The sequence below is a fragment of the Erpetoichthys calabaricus genome, chromosome 1, assembly GCF_900747795.2.
Source record: "Erpetoichthys calabaricus chromosome 1, fErpCal1.3, whole genome shotgun sequence".
Taxonomy (NCBI): domain Eukaryota; kingdom Metazoa; phylum Chordata; class Cladistia; order Polypteriformes; family Polypteridae; genus Erpetoichthys; species Erpetoichthys calabaricus.
In genome coordinates, this window is record NC_041394.2 from 68779940 (window position 1) to 68801746 (window position 21807).

Here is a 21807-nt window from a genome sequence, read left to right on the forward strand (position 1 = left end):
TAACATGGACACCAGCAGTGCAAGCTTCATGTGTTTAGCTGAAGTTTTTAGGTGAATGACATGCCTCGAAACTGAGAATTTAAGGAGGTACCTTGGTACACAGCCCCCTTCTGCTTTCAGCACATTTTAATTCTTTTTGCAGTTAGAGACCTGATTGATGGAGCATTTGCCAGACCTTTGTGTTTAGATCACCCATTCACTAAAATGTGCACACACACACACACACACACACACACACGCACACACACACGCACACACACACAACACACAAGGAGGCTTGTCCTTCCATGATTTTTTTTCACAGCAACCATTACATGTGCCCTCTTCTGTCTCTGGTGAGAACATGGGCACAGATGTGAGTGCACTATGTCTAATTCATTAGTTTGAATATGATCTTTATTAGACTATATGAACAAGTTTGAATAAAATTTTAAAATTATCTACTGCCTCCCTCGGTTCAGGTTTGGATCAATGCAATTCGATGAATGTCAGTACAGATACTTGATTAGAAAGGTTGTCTAAGTGGGTGAAATTCAGTTTAAAGTTTTCTTCAGTGAAGTCTTTGAAGGCTGGAGTTGGAATAACAGTGACACAGTGCAATTCAAAACTTGTGTATGTACACAATCGTGTGGCATTTGAACAAAGCGCTGAACTTTAATTTTTGAGCACTACCACTTCATAGCCCTGAACTAGATACACAGGCTATAAGGTGGATGATTAAATGGATTTGATCCAATTAATACACAAAGACAGTGTAATGGCTGATTGATCAGTGCTGTTGCCTCACAGCTCTAGGAAACTGTGTTTGAACGTTGGTCCATTCATTTTCAGAGTTGATGTTACATGGTCAACTTTATTTTGTGGGTTGTTTGACAGCTTTTTCTGTTTTGTCTCAAAACATACAGATTAGACTAATTAGCACTCAAATGAGTCCTGTGTTATTGTGTGTGAAAGTATCAAGGAATAGACTGGTTGATGCATTTATTTCTATTGCACTAGTATTGAGGATTACTTGTGTTCTGTGTATTGTATTGTATTTACCTGCTTTTTTTGACACCCACTACACATCCAACCTACCTGGAAAGGGGTCTCTTCTTTGAATTGCCTTTCCCAAGGTTTCTTCCATTTTTTCACTACAAGGGTTTTTTTGGGAGTTCTTTTTTGTCTTCAGAGTCAAGGCTGGGGGGCTGTCAAAAGGCAGGGCCTCTTAAAGCCCATTGCGGCACTCCTTGTGTGATTTTGGGCTATACAAAGATATATTGTATTGTATTGTATTGCATGTCTTGTTCCTGATGTTGCTGATGTAGGCCCAAGCTCCTCACCATCTACACTTGTTAAAGCAGGTTAAGTAATGGAGGATGGCTAGATGGATAAATATATACAAAGAACAAATACAACATCTATGCTGGAACAAAAATAGACCTGCAAGGATAGGGCTACACAATATTTGTAATTAAAAATTTTTCAAATTTTCAATTGGTCCCTAACAAGGTCTTTTAATAGTCTAGAGTTATTTCTTTACTCTATAAGAAAACTTTTTCTTTTAAATACAAAACTGGGAATAAACTATAATTATTTAAATGTATTGGTTAATAAAGCATCCTAAACAATCTGGTACTGGACTTAAGTTTAGGATGTTTACCTCTCTGGGTTGGCAAAGTGATTGTACTCTTCAGCAGCATGTTAATTTCCCTTGTATTTACCTCTGGTTCTCATCATCTACTCTATTTATAAATTAAATCAAGTACTGTATTAAAATTTGGTCTTATTTGTGAATGTTCTATTTTTAGGGTCAAGCTCAGCTGTGTCCTACAATGTTGCACTCCTTGATTTTGTGAAAGATAACATGACATGGACTGCACCACAGAACTACTGCAGGAATAGAGCTGCAGATTTGGTAACTGTCTATAAAGAAGAAGATATTGGGCAACTCCTAAACAATTCAAAAATCCAAGAATTTTGGATTGGGTTGCATTGTGATAGTAGCAACTGGCACTGGTCAGACGGGGAAAAACTTACATATTCAAACTGGGACAGAGACTTGTTCTGTGCTTTTGCTCAGTCCAATGGATCCTGGAGTGATTCAGTCTGTAATGAAAATAAAACTTTTATATGCTACAACAGTTAAGTATCTGTAATAAGTATAATGTTATTAAAATTAAATTAAAAAGTTTGATTTAAACTAAAACTGTACCCTATTCATATCATTTAATCTCATCCAGAACTTTATTTTATTATATTTTATTTATAAATATTAAAAGCATACATACATTACCCAAATCTAAATTTTCTTTCATTTCTGACAAATAATAAAATGTCACACAAATTCCACACAAGACCCATAAAAAAACATTCTTCCATGGTTACAGTTTTTCTAAAATAAACTGTTGTTCAAATTATAGCCAATAGCAGAGAGTACACAGCATTACCACAACAGGATAATGTCATTAAATTTGTAATATGGCAGTACAGAAATAAAATTTCTTTCTACATGGTCTGCAATTCAGAGTTAAAGAAATGCATTTTTTCATCCACTGCTCGCAGAATCCAGTTTTGGGTTACAGTGGCCTGACCCTATCCAGGTACCATTGAGAGCAGGACAAGGTTCAACTCTGGACAAGGCTCTAATGCATTACAGGCCACATTTATCCACACTCACTCATATGAAGCTAATTTAGAGATGGCAGTTGACTTCATATTTATGCCTTTGCAATGTTGGAGAAAAACTGGAATGCTTCAAAAAAACACTCTTCAATAGGGAGAGCATGCTGGCCCAACACAGATTTTGAGCAGATTTTTGATTAACAGGTCTAGATTTATGAGGCAGCAGCAGTAGGAACATAAGCAAAACACAGCAGTTCAAGAGAAACGTAAATGTAAAGTTAAAAACTTTGCTACGTTTTCATCTGGCAAGGAATCATCCTCCATCTTTTACTACAATAAGGGAATTGATATAGAAGTTCAGAGCAGAGAAAAGCAGAAACTCATGCAGTATAATGTAACTCAAATGAATCTGTGTGCCGCCTATATAAGTTTGATAATTTACTGCTGATGAAAAAAAGAAAACATTAAGAATGAATGCTTTCCTATTTTTCAATACTGAATATCTCCACAAATCTGAACAAAGTTAAAAAATGTACATACAGTATGCTGTGACATTCAGGTGTGTTCCGGGAACTTAGTTAACTGTTCAGAAGGTTGGAGCATTTATAATTTTGTTTATTTTTACTACCATACATCAAAGAAAGAGAGATTACATTTTTGTTTATTACATGGTTTTGTAATAATTAGTCATATTTTAAAAATATCACAAAATAGTAGTGTACATAAAATAGCATTTCACAATATCACATACCATAATTCAAAGAGAGACTAAATACGTAGTGAAACAACTTTCACAAGCACCACATTCCAATACATGTGATGTAAAAATGGCATCGGCTGATGTCCTATTGTTAGTTAGTGGGTTGTTGTTAGTCTATGTGACAGAGAGGGGTCTCTGCCGCCTGCACAACTCTGCTTTCATTTCAAGAACTTGTATTGGGGATTTGGTTTGTTTTCTATGGAAATGCATTTGTGTATGTATAAAGGAGTCATTAAATTATGAAACAAATGCATAAATAAATATAATCTAGCTATTATAAAATACTGCTTCATTATTTTATTGCCCTTTATTAGTATACAGTACTTACATTAAACTTAATTATTTCAGGTTTATTTGAAAATATCCTTACTTTTAATGTAGTTTTAAAGTACTTAGTTTTTATTTAACAAAGAAAGTTTTCCAAACGTCATATTTCTGAATGGTTCTGGTAATGCCAGCCCTATTTATTTCAGAATGCCTATCTTTATGTACCTTATTTCAAAAGATTACCTTAAAATTTTACAGGCCGACATATGTTCACAGTGTTTTAATTCTTTTTATTAGTTGTCCTTCTTGCAAATACAATTCTATGTTCCCTATTTTCAGAGACTGGAAACATCATGGAAGCATATTTCTGGATAAATACGTCTATGAATTGGAGCAGAGCTCAGAACTACTGTCGAGTGAACTACACTGACCTGGTCAGTATAAGAAATGAGACTGAAAATGAGGCGATGAGGAAGAACGCACAGGGGGACAACTTCTGGATTGGTCTGTTCAACAACCCTTGGAAGTGGTCTGATGGAGGGAATTCAACATTTCGAAACTGGAATATTGGTAATCCAGACAATTGCAATCATATTGAAAAGTGTGTGGTAAATACCTTTCAACGGAATGTCCCTACCTGTAATGAGAATGGCAACAATTGTGGGAAAAATAACTCTCAAGCAAAAGGATGGAATGATGCTAACTGCAATAACATGAAGACCTTTTTCTGTACCAACAGTAAGATTTTTGGTTATCTCATGTTTTAGCAACATTATTGTCGCTTAAAAATGGTATTCAGTTAACTAAAGGAGTTACCTCCAAGCAGGTAATTAAAAGCTTAATATTTGCATTTATGCCTGTTTCTTCTCAGGAACTAATGTTTCCACCTCATATTACTTTGTGTCAACGCCAATGTCCTGGGATGATGCTCAGAAGTATTGCAGAGCCAACAACACTGACCTGGTGACAGTTGAGAATGAAACAGTAAATTCGGAGCTGCTAAATATATCAGACAATAGAAGTTGGATTGGTCTCCGGCATGAAACTAACCACTGGTACTGGTCCAATGGAGATCCTGTCGCCTACACAAACTGGATACATAACTTTTCTTGTGCTGTGTTCCAGGCAGACGGCTCTTGGAATGACTCAGACTGCAATCAACAGAAACCTTTCATGTGCTATAAAGGTGAAAATATTTTAATGTTAATGTAGTGTGTAAAACAACTGCAGGCCCAAATGATAACTACAAAACAAAACTGAAACATTGCATACACAGCTATAGTATGTTACTATTATGTTACTTATATTTCTTTATTCCTATTTTATAAATGAGAGTGCTATGAATCAGAGTCTTTCACTTTAATTAAATTCCATATGAGATTTACATACAGTCAGGAAGGGCATCCATGTGTAAAGTTTTGCCAAATCAATATGCGGACAACAATACAAATTTCCATACCGGATCGGTCGAGCCCTGGGCTAACAATGACTGCCACCAGTACTGTTAGCCAACAGCGTGCTGGTGGAAATTGGGCTACTGTTGGCCGAAGAAGAAGGGGGAGACATGTCCGGAGGCAGGACGAGAGGAGGAAGGTAAAGAGAGTGGAACTGAGGGTAGGAACTTTGAATGTTGGCAGTATGACGGGTAAGGGGAAAAAGTTAGCAGATATGATGGAGAGAAGGAAGGTTGATATATTGTGCGTGCAAGAGACTAAATGGAAGGGGAGTAAGGCCAGGTGGATCGGAGGTGGATTCAAATTGTTCTATCATGGTGTGGATGGGAGGAGAAATGGCATAGGGGTTATTCTGAAGGAACAGTATGTCAAGAGTGTATTGGAGGTGAAAAGAGTGTCACACAGACTAATGATTATGAGGCTGGAAACTGGAGGTGTGATGATGAATGTTGTTAGTGCATATGCCTTGCAAGTTGGGTGTGCGATGGTGGTGAAAAAAGATTTCTGGAGTGAGTTGGATGAAGTGATGAACAGTGTACCCAAGGGACAGAAAGTGGTGATTGGACAAGTTGGTGAAGGAAATAGAGGGGACGACGGGGTGATGGGTAGGTATGGGGTCAAGGAGAGGAATGAAGAAGGTCAAAGAATAGTGGATTTTGCCAAAAGGACGGACATGGCTGTGGTGAATACGTATTTTAAGAAGAGGGAGGAACATAGGGTTATGTACAATAGTGGAGAAAGATGCACACAGGTAGATTACATCCTATGCAGAAGAGTCAATCTGAAGGAGATTGAAGACTGCAAAGTGGTGGCAGGGGAAAGTGTAGTTAAGCAGCATAGGATGGTGGTCTGTAGGATGACGCTGGTGATCAAGAGGAGGAGAGTAAGGGCAGAGCCAAGGATCAAATGGTGGAAGTTGGAACCTGGTGGTGGAATGAGGAAATACAGGAGAGTATACACAGGAAGAGGATGGCAAAGAAGAAGTGGGATAGTCAGAGAGTCAAGAGTACAAGGAGAAAAGGCGCAAGGTGAAGAGAGAGGTGGTGAAGGCTAAAGAAAAGGCGTATGATGAGTTGTATGAGAGGTTGGACACTAAGGAGGGAGAAAAGGACCTGTACCGATTGGCTTGACAGAGGGACCGAGCTGGGAAAGATGTGCAGCAGGTTAGGGTGATAAAGGATAAAGATGGAAATGTACTCATAAGCGAGGAGAGTGTGTTGAGCAGATGGAAAGAGGCTGATGAATGAAGAGAATGAGCTAGAGAAGAGGTTGGATGATGTGGAGATAGTGAATCAGGAAGTGCAACGGATTAGCAAAGAGGAAGTAAGGACAACTATGAAGAGGATGAAAAATGGAAAGGCCGTTGGTCCAGATGACATGCCTGTGGAAGCATGGAGGTGTTTAGGAGAGATGGCAGTGGAGTTTTTAACTAGATTGTTTAATGGAATCTTGGAAAGTGGGAGGATGCCTGAGGAGTGGAGAAGAAGTGCACTGGTTCCAATATTTAAGAATTAAAGGGATGTGCAGGACTGTAATAGCTACAGATTAATGAACCACAGCATGAAGTTATGGGAAAAAGTAGTGGAAACTAAGTGAAGAAGTGAGGTGATGATTAGTGAGCAGCAGTATGGTTTCATGCCAAGAAAGAGCACTACAGATGCGACATTTGCTCTGAGGATGTTGATGGAGAAGTATAGAGAAGGCCAGAAGGAGTTGCATTGCGTCTTTGTGAACCTGGAGAAAGCATACAACAGGGTGCCTCAAGAGCAGCTGTGGTATTGTATGAGATAGTCAGGAGTGGCAGAGAAGTATGTAAGAGTTGTATAGGATATGTACGAGGAAGTGTGACAGTGGTGAAGTCTGCGGTAGGAGTGATGGATGCATTCAAGGTGGAGGTGGGATTACATCAGGGATCGGCTCTGAGCCCTTTCTTATTTGCAATGGTGATGGACAGGTTGACAGATGAGATTAGACAGGAATCCCCGTGGACTATGATGTTTGCTGATGACATTGTGCTCTGTAGCGATAGTAGGGAGCAGGTTGAGGAGACCCTGGAGAGGTGGAGATATGCTCTAGAGAGGAGAGGAATGAGGGTCAGTAGGAATAAGACAGAACACATGTGTGTAAATGAGAGGGAGGTCAGTGGGATGGTGAGGATGTAAGGAGTAGAGTTGGCGAAGGTGGATGAGTTTAAATTAGTGCTGGGCGGTATACCGGTTCATACCGAAAACTGTTTTTTATTTTTGTTATGATATGGATTTTTCTTATATACCGCAACACCAGTTTAAATTGCCTAAACAACGTTCGGAACGTGGCGCAGCGGGAAACTGTTTAAGGGGGACGTTTTTCACTGCTACACCGCTAAACACATGCAATGGAGTACATGCGGTAGTGGAGGTATTACGCGGTGAAAATGGACAGAGAACATTCCGAAACTGAAGCTGTAGCAGACGATAAAGGTGAACAAGATGAAGAACTTTTACTGAAAAAAGGAGTCACATCTGTTGTCTGGAGATACTTTGGATTTAAAAGGTCGGATGTGGACCATTATGTTCAAATGTGTGAACATGCTGACATGTTGACTTTATTCTCTTAATTTGTTATTAAAGTAGAACATCGTAAACTAAACTTTATCTTAAAATTAATTATTAATTTACTAGATTTTCTAGTCATAAGTTATGTAGCACATTAAATGCTTTGTGTTAAGTGTTCCCGGAGCCATGTTAATTTCTACGTGCTTCTTAAACTGACTTCCTCTTGCACTAAGAGGAGGTGCAGGCAGCACACAGAATACATTAATTTCATGATATTCCTACTCCCTGAACATTTAGAATGCTAAGATAAATACTTGATATAATTTTCATGATGAAATGCATTAAAGCATGTATTAATCATGTGGGGGCATGGTGGCATGGAGGTTGCACTGCTGTCCCGGGCGTTCCCTGCATTGAATTTGCATGTTTTTCTGGTGGGATTACTCGACGTGCTTCAGTTTCCTTTTAAAGTCATGTAGGATGTCAGGTTTTGTTATGCTGTATTAACCCTGCTAGTGTATGTATTGCTCGTATTCACCCTGCGATGTGCTGATGCACCCCTTTCAGGATTTGCTCCTGCCTTGCACACAATGCTTACTGGAATGGGCGCAACCCTGAATGGATGGCATAATTAAATACTGTATGTATAACGAAGATTTTTTTTTAACGTTCTGAACACTCCGTGGTCTAACTTTATAACTATGTTTAATTTCACAAAGACTTTTATCATGTGGTGATTGATTATGTGGAGAAAGAAAAAGGAAAGACAGGAACTCTGAGTTTGGTACGTCTGACAGAGACAGCCGCATGAAATAAAGAAAGCCCGCTCAGAAGAACATCCTTTGAATTCTGTGTTTGTGTCTCCGACCACCAGATCAGAAACCCAATATTTACACAATATTTAAGTTAAACCTGTGCGATACCCATTCATACATCCAGTTTTTTGGAGCCTCACACCTGCCATAAAGGTCTCTACACTGAACGTACACCTGGGGACCCCTTATACTATTATAAAAAGAAAACCTGTCCTGGAAAGCAAAAGCAAGGCTACAATACGTGATTTTCTCAGAAGACATTTAAAAGACCCGCAAGACCAATGAGCCTTGCCACGGTGCGTCTCGTGGGGACTGTAAACATGAGACATTGTGCCAAAAGATTGACTCAGGACCGTCTCGCGATGACGTAGAACATGAGATTCTTGCAAGACACGCCCTACTTACAATCAATCAAATAGGACAACAGGGCAGCAAAACATTCAGTCTTGTAAAGGATTTGAGCACATACAGATCCAGGGTCTCAGCGCATATAAAGCGTATAAGGACATACATTATAAATGAAACGTCGACGAATAAGCGAAGAAGAAATCAGCGTGGAGAGAAGAGACTCAAAAGCATTGGAAAGGAAAAAGAAAAAATAATCTAGATGCAAATTCAGAAAATAAAGCAAGTAATTATCAGCCCGTAACAAGTGGAAATGAAACAAAGCACGTCCAATCGGGCTCAGAATTAAAAGACAGAGCAAAAGACAAAGTAGAACTTCATAAACACGTTCACAAACATTGGCACTATACACATGCAGAGCAGATTATGAAAGCAGAGCATTCAAAAGGTTAAAAAAAAAACGTATGCACGATTCAAATGTGGAGAAAGTTAAAGAATATGAAAGTAGGAAAATTAGAAAAGTATAAAAAAAGAAAGTAAAGATCGCAGTAGCGCAAACAAACGGAAATTAATACTCGAAAAAGGGAAAATAATCACCACGGACCAGGTGTCATTGAAAAAAAAGCAGGACAAAGCGACGTCAGAAATAAAAGACAGTAGAAAACAAAGTGAAAAGTCATAAATAGGTTACAAAACAAAAGGGCCAAACACCAGCAGAGCAGGTTAGAGATAATTCAGGATAGGTTTCTCTGTTTGGAGTTTCAGCACAAACAAAGCGATCTGCATCATCAGCAGTTAATAATTTTTTTTGCAAAATAACCAATAAATGCATGTGAGGTAAAACACGTTTTTGATATTCTCTGACTTAAACTTCAAAGCCTTACAATATTTACAGTACATACTTCTGACATAACACCTATGTCCATATATTCGATCTCTATTCACCTTTTAGTTATTTCTCCAAGTAATAATTTATGGTTTTTTGCGCTAATGCAAAGTTTAGTTTTTTTTTGGACACTTTTGTTTTTTATCGCTTTCATATTCTGTATCTTGCTCTGCATGTGTTTCGCGCCTACGTTTTTTGGGGTCTTTTGAATTCCAGTTGTCATTATCTCTAACCTAACAAAGTCATCAAACACACGTCTCACTGACCTCATTTAAAAGATTCAGCATATTTGGACTCGAAAGATTCCAAATATTGTTTATATAGAAGTTCTGAAATAAAAGTGAAACTAATGAAATAGCAACAATTCAAAGATATATATATTCACGGCATTCGTAGTCTGTGTCACAATCTGATTGTATGGGTGGTACCAGGTAACGCTTGTGGTTGGCCAGCAATCTGCTAACATCCGCCACGGTGCCCTCAGTTTGTGAGGAGCAGATCATAGAATGGTTGAAATAGTTTACTGTCAAATAAATGGAGTGGAGTGTGTACACCTGATGAGCCGAGAATGAGGGCAAAACACGTGTCGTGTACTTTTTGCATTTATTTGACAGTAAACTATTTCAACCATATGTATATACATATATATACGAGCTGTATATACCCGGCGTTGCCCGGGGCAGAAGTAACCTAATCGGTCAAACACTTACATATATACCAAAGTAAACCTAATCGGTTAAACAGCTTCATATATACAGAAGCGAACCTAATCGGACAAACAGCTAATCTATATACATAAGCAAACCTAATTGGTCAAACAGTTACATAAATACAAAAGCAAACCTAATCGATGAAACAGCTTCATATATACAGAAGCGAACCTAATTGGTCAAACAGTTATGCATGTGCAGAATAATTTTACAAAGATTATGTGTGTTAACAATCATTAAAAAGAAAAGATTGAGGAACTCTTCTTCTATATGTGATGAAGCTGGATGAAGCTGACTTGACGAAGACGTAGGTGGCATAGATTGGTTTTTCTAAAACAGAAGAAAAAAATGAGTATCTATTATTATTTTAAATTAGAATGAAAATGAGAACCTTGATTAGAGATAGATTATCCGTATTAAAATATGTGCATGAATAAACTTTTGGTAACTCTCTAGCAAAAGTTTATTCATACAAATTGGCATGGGATGGCTTTGTGAAAAAGTAAAAATTAGATAAAAATAAATTGAGAATGCGTACTTCGATTTGACTGAGATTATCTGTAATGATGAAAAAAAAGTTTAGTATGTTTTTTTTTCCATACGGGAAGGATGTAAAACCTTACATAGGCACCCTTCAGCCCGTACTGAAGGGTACTGTCAGATTCTTACTGACTAAAAAACACCCTTTTTATTCCACAGCTACCCCAAAAACCACTATTAGGCATTACTTTGGGGTGGCAGTAGTTTAGTTATGAAACAGCTGGGTCCTGAAAAAAATCTGTCTTATTAGTGGCTTCATCACATATAGAAGAACAGTTCCTCAATCTTTTCTTTTTAATGATTGTTAACACGCGTAATGTTTGTAAAATCATTCTGCACATTCATAACTGTTTGACCAATTAGGTTCGCTTCTGTATATATGAAGCTGTTTAACCGATTAGGTTTACTTTGGTATATATGTAAGTGTTTGACCGATTAGGTTACTTCTGCCCCGGGCAACGCCGGGTATATACAGCTCGTATATATATATATATATACATATACATATACACACATACATGCAGTTTCAATAACACAGAAATCAATATAAACATTAACATCATTATCATATGAGAATATGAAGTAATATATAAGAAGCACATTTCATATAAATATAAATTATTAAACAGTAAAATCTTCTTCTGTAATTTGCTACCGTGGCAATTTGTGTGTCTGTCCAGGATTTTAAATGACCTGTAGCTCGCAAACCGTTGCACCTATACACTTGAAATGTGGTACACATATAGTACGTCACGTCTACTATCCGCTTTATGGGTGATGATTGTTTTAGTCTTTTTATCTTTATTTTATTTTATTGTACAATCAAGTCCTATCTGCGCACAGCAGGGCAGCCGTGGGCGGATGCGTATGGTGTGTTCACTCGATGTTATCGTGCATTGCGCTGTCAGTGGTATTTTGATAAAAGAATTTGAACAACATATAAGAAGTGTATAAATTATTAAACAGTAAAATATTAACATTTAAGAAGTAAAGTTACATTAAGTACTACTGCTGTGCCTTCGGGTATACCTCATTTTTTGTTTGCCCATTACATGCTTAAATGTATACATTTTTTGGTGCACCTACCCGAGAACACGCGACATATAACCGAGCGTGGGAGAAGCATGGATTTTAAACACACGTTGAGTTGATGTGCTGGTCTCCCTCATGAAATAACTGGTAATGTTTGACTAAAATCTACAGCGAGTAAAACGACATTAGCTCCTATTTTTTTTTTACGATCTCTGAGATGTTGCTTTTTTCGGTTCAAGGCTTCATAAGCTCTTTTATGTTGTATGGTGTACTTATCCCAAACCATCATCTTTGAATGTTGCAAGACTTTCGCCTTGTATGTAGATCGGGGTAATTACATTCATTGCATTCCTAGTCTGAATCACAATGTGATTGTATGGGTGGTTACCTGGCACTGTAGGGTTGCCACCCGTCCTTTAAAATACGGAATCGTGCCGCGTTTGAGAATGAAATTGCGCGTCCCGTTTTGAATCAATACTGGACGGGATTTATCCCGTATTTTTTTTATAATTTTTTTTTTAAAGCAGCGTCTCATGCAAATCATCCCACATGCATTTTATGAAGATGCCTCCTTTCCTACTTTTGATTGGGTAATACTTGATGTCATCGTTAGTTTGATTGGTGTTTTTAACTGTCCAGTGAGTAGGGCGTGTCTTTCAACCGTAAGCAGATTTTTTGCAGTGGTATCACTGACCTCGACGACGGCGACGTTATACGTCAAAAATAAATTACGATAAATGACGATTTTAGCGATACTTTATTACGACGGCGGCTACATAGACACGATCAAATAAAAACAAAAAAATCAAATAATCATTCTACATTTTCAAAACGTCGAAAAAACGACGGAATGAAAAAAAGGCCCACCCGACGACCCACCCATTCCATTTTTATATATATAGATATATATATATATATATATACTATATATTAGTGCTGTCAAACAATCAAAATGTGTAATCGTGATTAATCGCATGTCTTTGTGTAATTAATCGTGATTAATCTCAAATTTATTCTTTTTTTAATGTTGAAATTTTACCACAAAAATTTTTAAGCGCAATCAGACCATATTAAGAAGAATGGACACAATATTTGGGCATATAAATGTACTTCACGTATTCAGGTAACTGGAACATGAGGAAAAAAGACAAAACTTCAACTGTGAGGAGGTTTTATTGAACATAGAAAACAAACAATTGGGCTTATATTGTAAGACAGATGATGGTGAAGGTTTGCTTGAACTTTATTATATAGGCTAGGTCATCCTCTGAACTCTCCATCACCCGAGACAGATGGCATAAAGCGGGCAGCACCACTGAACATGAAACAAACTTCTCTCCTCCAAGGAGTTCAGTAAAGTATCTCCTAAAATCAATTCAATATCAATTAAATTGTGAGGACCTTGTATGCATTTGTATTCACTCATACATAAAAAAAAATACCAAAACAGCTGTAAGATAGACTTGAGGATTACACAGAGGTAGTCATACTTTACTATAACTGGACTTTATTAGGTCTGCACAGTGCGACGATTTTTTTTAATCAAATTTCCAATTAAAAAACATTCTTTGTGGATGTGCTGTAATGTAATATCACAACATTCACAGGAGAGCATAGGCAACAAGTAGAGAATGGCAAGCCCCCCTCCCAATCCAACTTAAACTAATACTGTTGCGTCATGTGAGGAGGCGACCCTTGCCACTAAATGTCTCATTATCTGACACAAAAAAACGTACCGGTTTAATGCACAGTGACTAAAAGACTCCCCAGTCTTTTTTATGATCAATCCAATGTTTTGCAGGTACTGATAAGCATCGGAAGAAATGTTGGCAGACACAGTGCCGTTGTTCTGACATTTCAGCATACTTTGTCAGAATAGCATACTGGTAGTGCAAACTGATAGCTGTATCTATCAGTTCAAGATACCTTATCAAAATAACATACCTACCTGTTGTTTTATAAGTGGTATGCTGTTCTGATGGCTACATTTATACTGTCAGAATAGCATACCTGTCCTGTTATAAGTGGTATGATGTTCCTACATTTACTCCTACAGCCCAAATTTGTCTTAAGTAAATTTATATTTTATGTAGAACTACATAACAGCAGTATTAGAGACCTAAAGAAACTTATGTAACCACATGGTGATATCTGCGATTTACTCAAACTGTATTTAAATAAAAGATGCATGGCAACAATAGTAATGATAATGTTCAACAACTTCCCTGATGTGTTGGATTTAATAAAAATAAGAAAACATTAGATGTTTCTGTTTGGAGCAGACGCGCAACGTGCATGAAGTATCTTGCTGAACTTGCAAGAAACAACTTCAGAAAACTATAATAAAACTTCACTTTCAAACAGTACAACTACGTTTTTTATGAGTGAACTGCTCTCAAACTGTAGCTATATAACAAATGGACAGTAAAAATGGTACTAATAATGCGCAATTACTTACCTTTAGTCGGTGGTATCCTGAAATGATAGAAAAGAGCAAAACAAAGTTTAGCGCATGCACAAATACCGTGTTAATGTTCTGCGCATGCGCATTAGCCCACAGTATGCCATTCTGATAGGTATGCTGAAATGAACACCGTACATTACTGGAAACCCGATTTTAAAATGGAATCATGTATAAGCATGGCCTTTCAGAAAACAAAGTAAATAAAAAACCCACATGGCATGTCATCATCTGTGACCGCTGTTAATGACACACAAAAAAAACAAAAGTTAATGAGGAGGTTCTTAAAATCAAAGTAAACACTGTGTACTGTATAGCAAAAGATGAAAATCCCTGCACAAAATTTGGCCCACTCATATTTACTACATTAAAATGGCATAAATATCAATCCGACTTATGACAAACCATATGCTAAAGGACTGGTCAAATATCCAACAGTATGAAAAAAGAACTTGCCGCTAAAATAACAGACTCCACACACCCACTAAGTGTATTTAATGACCGATGGAGACACATATTTTTCAATGACAGCGTGCAAGATTGCTAGAGATTGTTAGAAGACAAAAAAAGACGTGTGTATTACCTGCAGGGCTCGTGCAGTGCCTCCAGCTTCTGAAGTTTCTCCAGCTCAGCATTTGTCCCATGACCACGTTAGTTTTATGTAGGGCTAGTGCATCTCTTAGTGGTTGTTCATTTCTTCGCACACGCTTCAACATCTCCAGAGTGGAGTTCCATCTAGTCGGCACGTCTTGTACGAGTGTCTCAGTCTTCAGGCCATGCGCGACTTGCTGTTTCTCAAGGTCTGCACCTTTCAGCATTTCTGCAGAGACACTGTGACAGAACGTTGAATGCTGTGCGCGATGCATGGCAAGTGTTTGAAAGGCAGCTGTCCCACCACTGAAATTTAATTCCGTGCACTATCTGTACTGAGTCTTCTTGTGCTTACTTTATTCTCAATGTTTAAATGTTTGGCACATGTTTCAGCATGATGTCTCTCTGATGTTTTCATGACTGTCAAAGCATGTTTCCACTGTTGATATAATGGGTTGTAACCCCAAGGTAGCTATGATTTCCAAGTGATGTCCAGTAGTCACCAGTAAGAGCGACCGTGTCCGTGATCTCCAACTCCTTAACTTGTTTTGCCCCCTCTGAATCATACAGCTTGTGTATACTAGTTACAACTGTGGCTCTTGAGGGTAACTCATAAGTTGGGTCGTTGGACACGATACGAATTATGTCGTGCAGACCTTCGTCCTACACTATATAAATCGGCCTGCATGCTGTGGCTATCCATTTAGCAATTGCTACCGTTAATTTGCTGGAGGTTGACACAGTCTGCCAAACACTGTCAAACGTGGTCTGTCGCATAACACCCGTGTTAATGCTATTTAGTGTAGAATGAATGCTTGGCTTGCATGTGATATTGTAGGCTGCTTGTACTCCGGTGACAACTAAACTCGGCTTGACAGTAACTACACACAACCTTAGTTTTATTGAGTGAGCCGTCGGGCAAGTTTTGAAACTGAACTTCCCATTTAATGGACCTTTTTCCATCGTTCAACAATTAGGAATTTAGACTGACTTCTATGAGAAATAACTTGAAGGCTAGAGTGCCACACATTCAGTTTGCAGGCTCAGCTGGAACTACGGGAATTTCGTAGGGTCAAAAAGGACATGCATTAACGGCATTAATTTTTTTAACGGTGCCAAAGTTAGAGTGTGTGTTAGCGCATTAACTTTGACAGCCCTAATATATATATATGTCACAGGTGTCTGGTCACACTTATAGGTAATCTAACTTAGACACCATTAAAATATCCGACTACGCCACCCAGTTTTATTAAGAGACTGGGAACTCCTGAAATTTACCAATAATAGCACACAGGTTTCTTTAAATTGGGCGGTGAGTAAACACACAATGAAAGACACAACAGTAATTTCTGGAAAAGGCAACAGTAAGTTCTATTGTACAAGACAATATAAGGTACATTAAAAAGATAAACGAACATAACAGAACCTAAACATATCAGGAATTAATGTCCTTTTTTGTAAAAGGAAAATACACAGTCCACACTCTAAAAGTCCGTAAAAACAAGAATTGGTGGATACAACCTTTAGTGGTGCAGAGTCCAGTTTGGGCACGGTGTTACCCCAACACTAAATTGTTCATGGATGCACTCTGTTCCCCGGCAGAAGTTTTGTCAAATTGTTGACTCCCTGTCAGCGTCTCTTCGTTGTTCCTTTTTCTTCCACTCTGGGCTCCTTGTGTTGCTGGGACCTAGGCACGCCTCATTCCTCGTCTGTCAGCTTTACTGGGTCCTTTCATGCAGATTCCCTCTCTCACTGAACCCACATCCGGCGTCTCCTTGTGGAGCTGTCTCTTCCTCCCTGGAAGTGTTGCCGCCCTTGTGCCTCACGTTGTGCCAGCCAGGTACCCTTGTCTGCCTGCGAGCCCCTGTGCCCTGTCCGAGTGTCTTGGCAGTGTTTCCTGTGGACTCTCCCTCCTGCCTTCTGCTGGCCAGCAGTTTATATTTACTTCACCCCTCCTGGACAAACAGTCTAATCAATGGCACCTCTAAATTGCCTGGGTTTAACAATTAATAAAAACATAAGTTAACAAAATGTATGGTTACCAAACATTAATAAGTTCAGATATGCTAATTAGAAACCAATATTTCCAAGCCAGGTAAATACAAACATTCTCTAAGGTCAGACTTCAAAGCAGTGATTCCCTTGCAGGACAGCAAATACCATTAATAAGTACAGATATACTGATTAGGAACCAATATTTCCAAGCCAGGTAAATACAGACATTCTACCAAGGCCAAACTTCAAAGCAGTGATTGCCTTGCAGGACAGCAAATACCACTAATAGGTACAGATAGCCTTTTAACTTCTCACCCCCTAGTCCCAACAGTGGTGCCTAATGGAACCACCCAGTGCACAAAAAAAATGTAAAAGTGTCCCCCTCTGACATATATATATATATATATATATATATATATATATATATATATATATATATATATATATATATATATATATATATATAGATAGATATAGATATATAGTAAAATAGATCCAGGCCTTTAATGACCTTTTGGGCACAGCCATCAGCAGTGTGTCTGTTTGCGGAGAGAGTGTCAACCTTGTCGAGAGGTTTTCTTACCTTGGCAGTGACATTCATGTTTCTGGTGACTCTTCCTGTGAAGTCAGTAGATGGATTGGGAGAGCATGGGGGTTCATGAGGTCATGGGAAAGGGGTGTGTGGCGCTCCCGGTATCTATGCAAAAGGACGAAGGTCCAAGTCTTTAGAGTCCTGGTGCTTCCTGTCTTACTATATGGTTATCCCAGTGACCTGAGATGAAGACTGGACTCCTTTGGTACTGTGTCTCTCCGGAAAATCCTTGGGTACCATTGGTTTGACTTTGTGTCGAATGAGTTGTCTCAAATGAGGCACATTACCTGCATTGTGAGGGAGCGTCAGTTACGGCACTAAGGTCATGTGGCGCGTTTCCCCGAGGGTGATCTGGCTTATAAGATCCTCATTGTTGGGGACCCAAGTGGCTGGACCAGGCCAAGGGGTCACCCACGTAACACCTGGCTGTGGCAGATAGAGGGTCATTTCCGGAGGGTATAACTGGACCGCGTGTCTGCCTGGGGGGTTGCCAACCGGAATCCCGAGCTGTTTCGACGTGTAGTGGGTGCGGCAACGCACTGTACCAGTGCATGCTCCCCAACTTGACTTGACTTGACTTGTTTCCACTTACATTAAGTTAAAATAGGCAAGTGTTCAAGCTGGCTGTTTGGAGACAAGTAAATAAAGCAAACTCTTGTGAACTTGACATATAGGTCCCATGTAGCTTGCTCTTCATTATGGACAGTAAGTGTCCATGGTAGATTTTATAGCTCTCATATTTTGTTCCTTTGTTTTGGTCCTCCAATTGCTACTTAAGTTTAGGGGACTCATCGGCACATTCTCTACCACCAGAAATGTACTTTAATTTTTATTTTTATGAGTCTGATGGTTGTAACAATTACATATTCTTTGAAACACACACACATACTAATGTCAAAGTCTGAATAATTTCAGGTAATGGCAGTAATAGTCAAATATTTAAAGAACATAAGAAAATCAACCAAGAAACTTCAAGAGGTCTATAAATTGTCAGAGACTAAAAAGAGTCATTCAGATTTACACAGGCAAGTAGAAGCTCCTCGTTCCTCACGCCCTATATCTTGGAGGGGCTTTTGAGAACACTGGCGTATGGCTATGCAGCAGAGAATATATACTTAGATTTTTGTAGTAGAACAGAATGACTGCTATTATAACTGAAACTCTTACTAAACACAATTTCAGCTTTAAATTCAAACACAAATCATGTTTTTGATACTATTTATTCAATATACTGTAAATTCAGTAGGCTTTCAAAATCATGTTGCTGTCTTGAAATTTTAGCGTACAACTTTTTTTTATGTAGCTTTGGGAGACCTACAGTAGTCTGCCTTGAAGGAAGGGAGAAGATATTTTAAATACTGAAGTACAACCCAACAAGACAATCAGAATCACTTAAAACTTGGAAACCACCTTCTTATTGCTGTGTATTTGTTTCATTTCACTTGTGTGTTACCTCTGGTGTTTTTTTGTGTCCAAGAAGGAGGATTAGCATCATGAATGGACCAGACTCAGTGATGGGAAATCCATTATGGAAAGATTGTTCCACTTACAGTGCCTCTTCAAAGACACAACAAAAACTACAATTTGAACAAAATACAATACACACAAGAAATGCATGAACTATAAATAAAAGCGTGTGTTTTGCACTTGTGTGTCTTGGTGTTTGTCAGTGTCTGGACTGATTTTACCACTATATACAGTATATATAAGCAATCAACACAGACCTTGGTGTATTCAGTGTTAATGTTTGCAGTGCACCATTTACTGGAATGTATGCATAAAGTAATAAAATGCACTGCATTCTTCATTCCAACAGAGGGCACATCACAAATATTAGTACTTGTTTTTTTTTTTTTTAACAAATATCATATAACAGAGACATAAGTACCACATAGACACACAGCCACTTGTCATTTTATTCAGGTGGATATCTATAATAATAAAAGGCAAAGCCCTCACTGACTGACTCACTCACTGACTGACTGACTCATCACTAATTCTCCAACTTCCCGTGTAGGTGGAAGGCTGAAATTTGGCAGGCTCATTCCTTACAGCTTACTTACAAAAGTTAGGCAGGTTTCATTTCGAAATTCAAAGCGTAATGGTCATAACTGGAACATATTTTTTGTCCATACACTGTAATGGAGGAGGCGGAGTCACGTATCGCGTCATCACGCCTCCTACGTAATCACGTGAACTAAAAACAAGGAAGAGATTTACAGCACGAGTCACACGCGGGAACGAAGGTAAATGACGTTAATTTTTGACTGTCTTTTAATACTGTGTAAGCATACATATTAACACATGTGCAATTAAACGTGTGCATTTACGGGGTGATTTCTCAGGCTTAAAAGCTCACCTTTTATCAAACGCGGGAAGAAAGGTAACTGACGTTGTTCACTGTCTTTTAATACTGTGTAACCATACATATTAACACATGTGCAATTAAACGTGTGCATTTACGGGGTGATTTCTCAGGCTTAAAAGCTCGCCTTTTACTAAAAAGGTAAATGCAAAACTATTTTCAATCAGTTTATTGAAACGCTCCCGTTAAGGATTGCAATAGAACGGAGTGAGTGAAGCATACAAGCATGTTCATAAGGGAAACAAAGCACGGTGTAAAACGTAAGTTTAAATTAACTTTATAGAAACGCTCCCGTTAAGGATTGCAATAACATATTCGCGAGATAAAACAACGAAGTAGGGGGAAATGACGGAAGAGCCGCAAACAGCGAAGAGCAAAAAATTAATTAAACAATTGAGAAGGGAGCGAGTGAAGCATTCAAGCATGTTCATAAGGGAAACAAAGCACAGTGTAAAACGTAAGTTTAAATTAAGTTTATAGAAACGCTCCCGCTGCGGATTGCAATAACATATTCGCGAGATAAAAGTTTAATGAGAAGACGCGAGGTATAAACGAACCACACGCCGTGGCGCAACGTTAGGGGCAACAGTTTCAACCATTCTATGATCTGCTTCTCGCAACTGAAAGACGGCACATGGCGGATGTTAGCCGACTTGCTGACCGCAACATTAGGGGCTTCAACTTAGGCGCTGACGCCACATCTCAGTGCCAACACTTTCCAGACTCTACTTAAAACACACGCCCTCCTCACTGGACAGTTAAAAAGACCAATCAAACTAACGATGACATCAAGTATTACCTAATCAAAAGTAGGAAAGGGTTCATCTTCATAAAATGCGTGTGGGATGATTTGCATGAGACGCTGCTTTAAAAAAAATGATAAAAAAAATACGGGAGAAATCCCGTCCAGTATTGATTCAAAACGGGACGCGCAATTTCATTCTGAAATGCGGCACGATTCCGTATTTTAAAGGACGGGTGGCAACCCTACAGTGCCAGGTAACCACCCATACAATCAGATTGTGATTCAGACTAGGAATGGAATGAATGTAATTACCCCGATCTACATACAAGCCGAAAGTCTTGCAACATTCAAAGATGATGGTTTGGGATAAGTACACCATACAACATAAAAGAGCTTATGAAGCCTTGAACCGAAAAAAGCAACATCTCAGAGATCGTAAAAAAAAAAATAGGAGGTAATGTCGTTTTACTCGCTGTAGATTTTATTCAAACATTACCAGTTATTCCACGAGGGAGACCAGCAGATGAACTCAACGCGTGTTTAAAATCCATGCTTCTCCCACGCTCGCTTATATGTCGCGTGTTCTCGGGTAGGTACACCAAAAAAATGTATACATTTAAGCATGTAATGGACAAACAAAAAATGAGGTATACCCGAGGGCACTGCAGTAGTACTTAATCTAACTTTACTTCTTACATGTTAATGTTTTACTGTTTAATAAATTATACGCTTCTTATATGTTGTTCAAATTCTTTTATCAAAATACCAGTGACAGCGCAATGCACGATAACATGGAGTGAATACACCATACGCATCCGCCCACGGCCGCCCTGGTGTGCGCAGATAGGAGTTGATTCTACAATAAAATAAAATAAACATAAAAAGAGTAATACAATCATCACCCATAAAGCGGATAGTAGACGTGACGTACTATATGTGTACCAGATTTCAAGTCAATAGGTGAAACGGTTTGCGAGCTACAGGTGATTTAAAATCCTGGACAGACACACAAATTGCCACGGTAGCAAATTATAGAAGAAGATTTTACTGTTTAATAATTTATATTTATATGAAATGTGCTTCTTATATATTACTTCATATTCTCATATGA

The 21807-nt window shown here is 38.5% G+C and overlaps 1 protein-coding gene across 3 annotated transcripts in view; it reads left to right on the forward strand.

Moving 5' to 3' along the window:
* The window catches only part of LOC114669366 (lymphocyte antigen 75-like), a 59566-nt gene that overhangs the window by 22161 nt on the left and 15598 nt on the right, over positions 1-21807 (forward strand). For all 3 annotated transcript variants that reach the window (XM_051933011.1, XM_051933016.1, XM_051933013.1), the window contains 3 exons: positions 1791-2123; positions 3971-4369; positions 4503-4817. In XM_051933011.1, the coding sequence (XP_051788971.1) occupies positions 1791-2123; positions 3971-4369; positions 4503-4817 (1047 nt within the window). The remainder of the gene's footprint in view (positions 1-1790; positions 2124-3970; positions 4370-4502; positions 4818-21807) is intronic.